The sequence below is a fragment of the Necator americanus genome, chromosome I, assembly GCF_031761385.1.
Source record: "Necator americanus strain Aroian chromosome I, whole genome shotgun sequence".
In the NCBI taxonomy this organism is placed as follows: domain Eukaryota; kingdom Metazoa; phylum Nematoda; class Chromadorea; order Rhabditida; family Ancylostomatidae; genus Necator; species Necator americanus.
In genome coordinates this window covers 4914387-4925760 of record NC_087371.1, presented here as the reverse complement: position 1 = coordinate 4925760, position 11374 = coordinate 4914387, and the positions used below count along the sequence as shown (strand labels likewise).

The 11374-nt window shown below is 40.3% G+C and overlaps 1 protein-coding gene across 1 annotated transcript; it reads left to right on the top strand.

The window, feature by feature from the left end:
* Nucleotides 1-8723: 8723 nt before the first annotated feature.
* On the top strand, nucleotides 8724-10967 carry RB195_004514 (uncharacterized protein; the record flags this gene model as incomplete). The annotated part of the gene is made up of 7 exons (XM_064182391.1): nucleotides 8724-8753; nucleotides 8814-8850; nucleotides 8926-9110; nucleotides 9521-9624; nucleotides 10151-10301; nucleotides 10369-10466; nucleotides 10844-10967. The coding sequence occupies 7 exons, from the start codon at nucleotides 8724-8726 to the stop codon at nucleotides 10965-10967; spliced, it is 729 nt and encodes a 242-aa protein (XP_064033658.1).
* Nucleotides 10968-11374: the final 407 nt, after the last annotated feature.

Below are 11374 nucleotides of genomic sequence, written 5' to 3'. Positions count from 1 at the left end.
TTTCTTGAAGCAGTGCAAGGGGAGAATAATTCTGAAGAAAGGTTGCTACTGTTCTCACGTGGGAGATGTGTTATGGTTCCGATCTGCTCGGTTCTTGACACATGACTATAAATGGAAGGAACACCAAGAAACTGAATACTTAATCCAGTTTCTTGGTTTCGTGCCTTCTGAAATGAACGTTCCTAGTATAGATCAGGCGGATAATCTCCCAGGGAGAGAATAATGCCATTCTTATCTTCATTTAGACAGGGTGGGGGAATATCTGATTTGTACGGTTAAATGCTATGATGCAACAGACAACCCTCCTCCAATAGGGCAGATGATGAATGGGGGAATTATATTGCTCATTAATTATTAATTATGAATTATATAGCTGATTCCAAACTGTAAGCAGCACTGAATTTATCAGGTGTATAGTAGCAAGAATCTTCATTTTCAAACGTCTAATGAAACACTATACAACGAAAAGGTCGTTTAAAGGACAAAAAAGTAAGCAGAGTAGAACATTCATCTTCTTGCGATGTCGGTATCCAAGAAAAGTTGTCAGAAAGCAGACGAGAAAAGTGAAAGAAACCATTTACAGAAAAACACAGTATAATCATTCGGAAGACTAACTTTCAAGAGTAGACTTACTTAGAGTACTTTCAAGAGTAGAGAGGAGAAAACCATTTTAGTAACGACAGAGAAAATTGGTGGTATCGCTTCTGTGGTATAGAGTAACAACATAGTCTGAGACTCACAAGTAGATTTTAGAAGCATTCGTGAATATCAACGAAATCTCGACAGATCTTCAGCTGAGTGGATCCGAAATAATCCCGATATTTTTTTTATTATCGCTGAATCGGAGATGAAAACGAAGGAAGGGAATCCTGTAGTAAAGCGAACGTTAGGAAAAATGACCTAAAACTGCACAGATCATTCACATCAGTGCGAAAAATAGTGGAATGTGTAAAAAGGAAGACTCTCCAAATTTTTATTGAGAACTTTCGATTTTGCGTCAACTTCTCAAAAATTGGTATCCCACTAGGCTCAGAAACCTTAAAACTTCCTACATTTTGAAATTGGCGGCCGGAATCCCTCTTCTCCATGTTTGGCATGCAACAGAAATCAGGAAACTTATCATATTGTGCACCGTGATGCGCCTGACAAGTACTTCGACGAGATGGACGCTGAGTATTATAAATATACTACTATATAAATAAGAAATATAATATAAATTTAATATGGTAATATGGGAGGTATTACTTCTCAGGATTCAGTTAGGCTTACTTAGTAAACTAATTTAGTGAACACGTTGGCATAAGCAAAGCGTTTAACGCAGTGTTCGATCTGCCATGCTCCTCAAAGTAACTCGGCCAATTCCGAGCTGTGCATAACCAACTGGGGTAGGAGATTTCTAAGAGGCTTCCATAAAGGCAGCATACCACGAATCTGGGGTGGTACGGATTTCAAGTGGAGTGTCTGTATATCGCAGATTATGGAGACCGGGGTGTTTCCGCTCATCTCTCCCTGAATCACTGCAAGCAGCCGGCCCCTGAATGCTGTTTTGTTCTTTGCCTTCTATTGCAGCGCCCCACTCTTGCACGCGTAGCGTGCCTTATTACCTATCGGGGCAATCTGAATTGATTTTTGACGAATCGCGGGCTGAGGCGGCGCAACGGGTGGAGCGTTGCAACAGCATTCTGGAGGCGGCTGTTTGCAGTGATGCAGAGAGAGAGAGAGAGAGAGAGAGATGAGCGGAACTACCATGTCTCCATAATCTACGACCCAGTATACGAATACTCCACCTGAAATCCGCGCCACATCAGATTCGTGGTATGCTGCCTTTAAATATCTCCTGTGGTAAGCATGTGTACATTTCAAAGAAGTTCTCAAAATAGACACACCATTTTCTGGATTCAGATCAATACGTACGAATGTTGATATGGAAACAAGTTAACTGTACGTCATCCAATAAATGTAAAACTTACGTTGTTTTTTAAGTTCAGTTCACACAAGAGGAAAAATACAATGCAAGCCGAGAACTGTACATGAAAATAAAAGCACACAGAAGGTGATTAGTGAATATTAATTCAAAATGGGTCAAATATACAAACAGTCAACGACATCAATTCTCCTCTTCAAAATGTTTGTCATTGTCGTCGGCGTCCATTTATTACTGTCTTTTGCCTTTTTGTCCTACTTCGGTCTACAGCTCCCTATTTGTTGTAAGTATACGATTAGATCTTAATTTTCGGACGCTGCCCAACCACTACTGTTCCTTTCCACTACTGTTACGTCATCAATTTTTTTCTATATGCTAGGAGCACAAAGAAAATCATTGTCTTCTAGGTACGTTTACCTGAAGTGGCGAAACACTCATCTCATTCGACTTGGGTGGGAATTTTAAGAACGTAGTGTTCCACCAGTCCCGCCAGTCGGTAGGACTTGTCAGTCTGTTTTCCTATTCGCAGTTTCCGCGTAGTGTGTCGATGAGCATTTTTGGACACCTCATTTCAAACAAACTTCCGAACAATTTAATTTCAAATTAGAAGCATCTTTTGTAGTTTGATAGTTAATTGTTTTCCATGCATGCGCTGTTTTCTTACATTAGCGTTTCTATTAGTCCGAACACTTCTGAACATCTGTAACCAATCATGATAAGTGTCACCTGCTAAGTCATTCACATTTACTTTATTACTGCAATTGAACGATAGAAGATTTAAACATGCACACGTATTTCGAAACCTTAAATCTCCTTCAAATATCCGAAAACGTGTAACAATTGGTAAGGCGAATTCTTATTCGTGCTAAAATAAAACACAAAAGAAACAAAACAAAACACAGAAAATATATACATACATATATGTACATAATGGAAAGTTGAATAAAAGTAATTTTATTAGACCTCTGGCTCGTTGGAAGGTAGCTGGGAATCGTATCACATAAATATCACAATGTATTGCACAAAAATAAAAGGGAACATATATAATACCTGTGATTTTCCACTGTGCGCATAAGGAGGACAAAAAGATAAGAGAATGGTGAAAGAAGGAATATAACATTACTTAGCTAATACACGACTCAATTCTGCAACGTGAGGCTAGATCTTATCCACCAAACATCCAAAGAGTATGCGTTATATCTTCATATGGAACTGCAGCACTCAGCTCCACTTGGGCTATTTTTGTGTACTGTGTCAAATTTAACACAACTGGCTTTCTCTCCCTGTTTCATCCCCGGAAAAATGGATTATATAACACAAAATCATACTTCACAGAACTTTCTCAGCTCACCCCAACGTCTTCAAGAAATGCAAATACATTGAAAATTTTACGATACGTTGCCTTAACTTTCACTAGTATTACTTTAAACAGGTACTCAGTCATAACGGTTTTTTTAGATTGCAAATGGAACACCAGCAGAGAAAAAAAAAATTCTTGGTGGATTTTTCATGGGCGAGGCTCTTGCTCTCTATGCTGGTTTGACTTATTATCACAGACTTGGGGGTATTGTTGGAGTGAGTTCGTTCCTCATTCAACGTGATAAACTCAGTCATAACGGTTTTTATAACATAACCTGGTGTACGTTTCTGTTATTAACCTACTGCAACTTTTTAGTTTTGTTAATATTTTTGGGTGGAGAACTAAGAAAGCATCGGCAATGTTTCTACTATCCACTGAGTGGATGTGCTCGCTTTTTGTTTTCTAAAGGATAGTATTTCTCTATGATAGAATTTGCGTCAGTGGGCCAATCCTACTCCGATGGGCCCGTCACACCCCATATAATAGCTATCTTGCGCCGGCGCACCAATCCGATGCCGGTTGACCCGTCGCAGTCCTTTATACTCTATATCTGGCGCCGGTGGACCCGTCGCACCCCATATTATAGCTATCTGGCAAAGATGGACCCGTCACAGCACCTTCTATAGGTTTCTGGCGCCGGCGCGCCAATCCGACGCCGCGGGACCGACAAACACACACACAGACTAAGCTCTTTATTATATATCATGATACTTGTTTTAGCTCAAACTTGATAAACTTCAAAGATTTTAGTGGTTTTTTCATCGTAGCATTCAGGAGAATCCTTTCATTTTTTTCTGTATTTTCATTTAAATTTGTAGCGTTGGTAGGTTTTAGGGGGCACACATGTGTAAATAAATAAACGTGAAGGAAGTATTTGGTGCAGTGCTATGGGAAAGTACGAAGTGAGATTTTCGTCCACAGCGCACGTTAAGGGACGGTGTTTCGATCGGTTAGGAATCTTACGAGGTAGATTCATTGGAGCGTAAACAGGTGTATCTACACATTTGGTAACTCTCCACTTTTAACAAAAGCTTCAGAAACCACAAGAAAAAGAAAATCACACACTCGACTTTGTAATCCACCCATGGGATTTATGGCGCGAGAAGGTAGCGTTAAAAAATCTACTTTTGTGGAGTAACACAAAGTTCTTGCATACATATACGTGTACAAAATTATTTTGTTGGAGAATATTAATTTCCTCGACAATCTCTTTTTTTTGCAAAAACGCTAATTTTGCTGCTCAACAAGTCTTCTTGAAATTACGGCATTACATACTGGATTTATGTTTTGTTTTGGCAACGACACGCTGGTGAAACTTTATTTATCGCCTGACAACCACATCATTATCAAAAGTCCGAAGATCGTCCGAGATTTTTGCTGCTTATATTCAGTCGAACATCTCCTCTCTCCATGCTAATCGCCCCTCGTTCTAGGTACACTACATTAGAACTCCAGACAGAAAAACAAATTGGCCAGTCTCACCGATTGGACTGTCTAGTGAACCCTCGTCTTCTTAGATTGTTACCTGTGATGAATGAAGTGTGATTAAAGGCATCACCCCGCGAATCTGGCGTGGTATGGATTTTCTGCAATTCATTGAAAATCTATTTGGGCGCCCCGATAGGCAATTAATTTCACTCGACGAATCGCAGATGGGGGCGGACGGCAAGGGCAGCGCATGGCAATAGAGGACTTTGTAAGAAACAACGTCTATTCACAGTGATACAGGAAGAGATTAGTGGAACCACCCCTGTATTCATAATCGACGGCCCGATATAGGTATACTTCAACAAAAATCCATACCACGCCATACTCGTGGAATGATGTTTTTAAATATTGGTGTCTGGACTGTGTTAAGGAACTGCATCTGAGACGGTCTTACAGCTCAAAAATTCCCACGAACTGTTTAAAGTCATAAGTAGTGGATAAGCGTTCATTTTTGTTAATCCTTCGTTAATCCTTTAATCATTCCTAACGGAGGTTCAGAATATATTTAATGCTATGTTAGTAGCTATTTCTTCAGGAATGAGATAATGGAAGGATACCTATTTACTTATATACTTAGATGGCCTGTCTTTACTGGACGTGCGGGTCCCAGCATCTCTAATGATCCATCCAGCAATAGAAGGATAAGAAAAGTAATTTAGCCCATTTTGCTGTATTAAGTTAAGTTAGCTGATCCCTTCCTGAGATCAATCTGGAATGTAAAAGCAACATGTACTATCTGCATTGAATGTGTTCGACAGTAATGTGTAATAGCGGGCGTGATGTGTATCCCATCTGGAAAGAAAAAAAGGTAAGCAGAGGGATATGTGTCAGAGTCAGTGTTAGTATCAGGCATATGAATGGGATATCGTAATCACGCAGTTAACAAAAACTCGATGTCGACTCTTCTACTGAAACCAAGAACCATGGGAATCTTACCTCAAATGAAATCTTCTTGAGTTACGAATTACGTGGGGATCTATGGCACATGTGTCTCGTGATATTGAAAAAGAAGTACCTAAAAGTCTTCTTCGCACTCGTCATATGTAGGAAAAACTGGCATACTTGGTCTATTTTGAATCAGTATCTGCCCACTACTGTGCACCCTTTTCATTTAATTCTCGGCGTACATTTTGTTTTTTTCCCCTATGTTGGCTAACATTACCAATACACTCTATTTCAAATCGAATGGTTTATGGATAATTGGATTTGTAGTTTTAAATTGATTAGGTGGTAGTTATCTTGCTTGTCTATCAACACTCGCGCATATTGATCGACGTTCAGTAAATTTCCATTACATGTCTAGTTTTGGTAATTCTTCGGAATGTGCACATACTCAGCAGGAAGGAAGAAAGGAGGATGGTCTGAAGAAGCCCCAAAGCAATTTGGGGCTTCTTCAGACCATCCTCCTTTCTTCCTTCTTGCTGAGTATTGATTATGTGCGATCTGGAACTGATCGAGTTACGTTGAGGGACGTGTCAAATCAAAGACATCTTGCGCTGGAGGCATTTCTGGGCCCAATACACAGCCTATTAGAATTTCTCGGGACCCCATACCTGCACCCAAGCCTCAGGGCCCCATGCACAGCCTATTAGAATTTAATCTCAAATGCCAGCAAGCAATAAGTGAAAAAAATGGCTTTATCCGAGTACATCATCCTGAATCCGAATATCCTTCATAAATTCACTGAAATGATGGCGTACTGGGATGACACCGCCTCAGCGAAGCGATAGCAACTGTATCGCAGAAGATGATGAAATCGGCAGCTTGAGAGCGACGGGGTAAGCGTGTTAGCGAAAGAACCCTCTCGAACATTCGTTTCAAGATGACGTTGTTAACTTTCCAAAAGGTTCCTAAGGAATGCTTTTTTCGAGATGGATGTATCCAATTTGAAAACATTCCAGATAGGTAAATGATAATTGTACGTCGACGTTGGATATGATATGGGGAATCTATGGTTTCCCGCAGAAGTACAGCTCGAGAATCAAGGCAAATTTGCGAATGATTCGGAGCGTGACCTAAGACACAAGACAATGCCAGCAATACCCTTTCGTGTAGACATGCGAACTCGTCAGTTTTGTTGTAATGTACTTTTAAAACCTGTGTAATCTGTACAATGACTACAGTGACCTCTAACAACATGTAAGTTGTGTCCAACCGACATGAAGCACGGACAATCGCGTAAGCGGCTGCGTTCGAAGCGGTGTAGAGATAGCGTATGGAATCGAGGTGGGACTGGCAAACTACAGAGATGGGTGACGGTAGCGAGGATCCTTACACGATCCCAACCGCTCTCTCCACCACACTGCTTCGAGCGCAGCCACTTACGAAACTGTCCATTCTTCATGTCGTTTTGATCCGATTATGTTATCCTAACTTGACTAACTACGTGACATCGTAGGGGCGCTTAGTCTTGGAAATAAAGAAGATTAAAGGTATCACCCTACGAATCTGCTATAGATTTCAGCCGGGTAATGCCTATGCGGGGTCATTGATTGTGTGGAAGAGGGTGATCATCTCTCCCTGTATCAGGGTAAACGGGCGACGTTTCTATTGCAATGATTGCGCCCCGTCCCACCTGCGATTCGTCGAAAACCCATTCGGACGAATCGCAGGCGGGGCGAGGGGCAATGGTTGCACATTGCAACAGAAACCGTCGTAAGAAATAGCGCTCCGGTGTCGTCCGTTTACACTCGTACATGGAGAGATGAACGGAATCACCATCTTCCCCAAATCTACGACCCCATTAGGCATTACCCGGCTGAAACCAGTGCCACCCCAGATTTGTGGGGTGATGCCTTTAGTTGGGTGCAAAAATCCACGGCACCCGCTAGGGACCCATCGAAGTCATAATTGTTCGGTGTTAGTAGCAAATATCTCTAGTTTGTCTCCTGAAGTTGAAGTTTCCGCATGGAGGACCCAAGACGTTTTGACACCAAAAAAAGTCAGAAAAGAACGAGAAATATTAAAATGTTACAGTAACTAGCGAGGTTACTCCGTTGTTTCACTTATATATTGTATTAATAGACACTCACAGATGTGGAAGTGTTCAACCATTTTGAGCTATCTCTTCTTCAACTTTAGTCGCTCTGCAGGGTCTGAGATCCCACAGTATGCGGATAAAAATATCTCTTTTATTGGTTTTCCCAAACTCCTTAGGCGTAGTAAAACTTCTTCTGTATAAGTTCTTTTCCTTTCATCTTTCGTCGTACCTATGCTGCCGGTTGTTGTTAATGGGAGGACATCAATTTTAGCGAATTTTCGGTTCCATATATTCCTTCGCTGTGAAAAGTGAAAAATTCTTACGGTGGTTACTGGCGTAAATTACATTAGAACGCTTGCTTTGCAGAGCAGGAGTGTGGACTTTGTCAAGCAAGCATCATTTTTTGTGCATTTTGCTTAGTCTGAACCAATGTTTACGTTTCAGCTTCTGTATAAATTTCCTAGATCGAACACCGAATCTAACAAGTAGAAATCTCGGTGTTCATTGGTTCACTGTATCTGATAGGGGGCATTCTCAGTTACAGACCATTTGCGTGCTGGTGTTTCAAAAAAGTTAACGACAAACGTTGCTAGATTCATAAAAACCAATTCCAGTTTTGAAAAATGATTTAATGTGCCAATTCGTATTAAAACGCATCGCATTGAATATTTTGAACTTTATGTGAATTTCTATCCTCGAATTTCCAGTTACGAACGCATCGTTCGATCAAACAATCGAAAGCCAACGCCACATAGAAGTCAGCGTTTTTTAAATTTTTCAGCCACACAAAAAGAAGAAACATAATGGAGCGCACGCCAACTATTCAAGATATAGACCAAAATCGTTGATGCAGTTGTTAAAGGCAAATATTAATTCATAAAAGACCATATGTGCGAGCAATCAATTTTCGCACTCGAATCTCATATCCGATCTCTATAAAAGAGGAGTGCCATCGTTATTTGCATTCAGTCATGCTCATCATCTTCTCCATCGCTGTTGGGGTAGAGTTGTCGGTTTCTCCATAGCTGCCTCATTTTATCGGTACAACTCAGATATTTCAGGCACTAGTTCTTCCCACTACTCTGCCTCAAGACGTCGGTTAGTACTGCGTAGTCCTTCGCAATAGGGGAATCGCACTTAATCTACACAATTCATTTCCACCGTTGATTTCAGGTAATACTCCGGTGAAACCGCTATGTAAAGGCGGCACATATGATGAGGAGTACATTCATGACTACGTCGTCCAATCCATCAACGATCACCGCTATAAACTGTTAAGAGGAACTGAACTAAATGGACCGTGGAATGGAAAAGGATATGGAAAAAAGTTCCCGCTAGCAAAAACCATGAATAAATTAGTAAGTTGGTATCGGATGAAATATTTGATGTGCGAGGAACTGGAGGATATGAGAAACGTTAAAACAAAGGGGTATAGTGGTGTCAAAGTGACCTGGTGGTGTTGAGGCCAGCCGCTAACTCTACTCCGGCGCTTCAGCAGCTTAAGTGAATACAACAGTTTTCAGGTCGTTTTTTCCCGACTATGCAACAAATGTGTGATTATGCTACTTATTTCACAATCAACAGAAAAAAATCATAGCAATGTTTATTCTTTGAGCTGCTGCAGTTGCTAGTTGAAAATGTTCTTCAAGCGGTTATGTTAAAGGCTCTGGGTGAGGCAAGAATTTTCCCCGTTGCCTCAGTATAGGGGAAAATACAGGGGAAAGAAAGATCAGGTTGAAGATGTGAGACAAAATGACGTTGAATTTAGGAGTACAACTGCAACCTCGAAAAGAAGGCTTTCGCTCTGTTGGATAAGTCGTGTTCAACGAACACTCCTACCGGTCCAAATGGAACGGCAGCCTTATTCTACCAGTACGTTTATACCCACCTTCAAGACCGGCTGTATAAGCATTCTATATTTTCAGTGTGTTCTGATTTCAACTTGGTGCCCTTCATTTTCCTCTATAACTCCAGAACGCCTCCCATAGGTTGTAGATAGGATTCGAAACAAAAGTTAAATATACACTAGAATAATAAACTGTAACCATAAACAGTGATAATATACAAAAGCGTGCATTTGAGCTGAATCCCACCGAAATATACTGCTAGAATATTATCACCTTGGGTACCTTAGGTATTGGTTCAAGTTTCAGAATGCTAAAAACATCCTAGCTTCTAGCTTTTTAACATTTTATGGAATGACCGTGAATCAAAGACAGTAGAGAAAGCAGCGGTAGATTTATTTTCAAAAGTTCGCCGACGTACTTAAAGACCAGTTTTCACGGGGTAAAAGAATGGTTCTGGACAGATGAAGGGATGCAAACTGATCATCTTTAGTAATACTCAAAGAAAAGTAAATTTAGGTGAAAATTCATTGGCTGAATAAAAGATTTTTTAGCATTGATATCGACTTCGACGACCCTGAACTGTTCTCAGCTATTTGGGAATGGAGTGAGAAGATCCGTGATTTTGCTGTTAGTGATGATGCTATTACCGACAAACAAGTTGTGTACAAGAACAAGGACAGCAATTTGTATGAGTATTTGAATGTACGTTTAGCTCAGCTTATCTGTACTGCACACATCAGTGTGGGAGATAATAAGAGATTTTTTCCAGCTAATGAGAACAGCCATTTCTAAAATTGGATGTGCAGATATAATTTGCAGAAATGGAGATCTGAGAAAATATAGAGCAGTTTGCCTGATCAATAGGGAGTGAGTTATTACTCGTATTAACTCAAATCCCCCGAATTTGAGAGCATTGGGTAAGATTTTGGATTTATTTGGAAATAGGAAGGAAATTTTCAGAGTCGCTGTTCAATTTGCCTTTTCGTTTAGTTGACTGTTTAAGAGAATGCTTGTCTGTCTTACCTTTCCACTTCATTATAAACAGATGAAACTCTTATGATTTATGATTTTTTTTCGCTGTTATGCAAAATATTGTGAACGACGGTAATCAAAATCTCACACAAACTGTACTTTAACTACTTTGTACGATTTTAGAAAATAGTAATAATAAATCCAAACGATAAGTATGAAAAATCGTGAGTGCAGCTTTGTTAGATGAAGTTACCAACTCTGTTTTCTTTCAGTCCCCTCAAGGATGGTGATGTCGTCTTCAAAGCTGGATTAGGCGGCTGCAAAAATGGGGAGAAGTGCCGAAGTGGGGTCTGCGATGAGTTCGGATTATGTGATTTGAGCAAAAAGGCTCCGTGAAGCCAGAAAAAACAATTTCTCCTAAACCGATATCCAACAAAACACTCTTGGATAATTCGTTCAAATAAAGGGTTTCTTCCCAATTTTCTTTATCGGACTAACTATAATTTTCTATATTCTTCCTATAAGTTCACAGCAGAACTTCAATGGAATGTTAAGCTAGCGACAAAATCCTCTTACATAAATAACTCATCTAGGAAGAGACGATGTAGTGAGCCTTCAACGAGCACATTGTGAAAAGATTACAGCCACAGACAGTGATGCTCGATGTTCTTTAAGGTTGAGAATCCATTGAAGAGACGAGGAGAGAATCTAGGAGAAGTCCTCGAACCTCCCATTTTTATGATCGTGCCCGAATTTGGTCAAATATGTCGCCTTCAGGCGTTTTGAGGAATACTTAAGTCAGA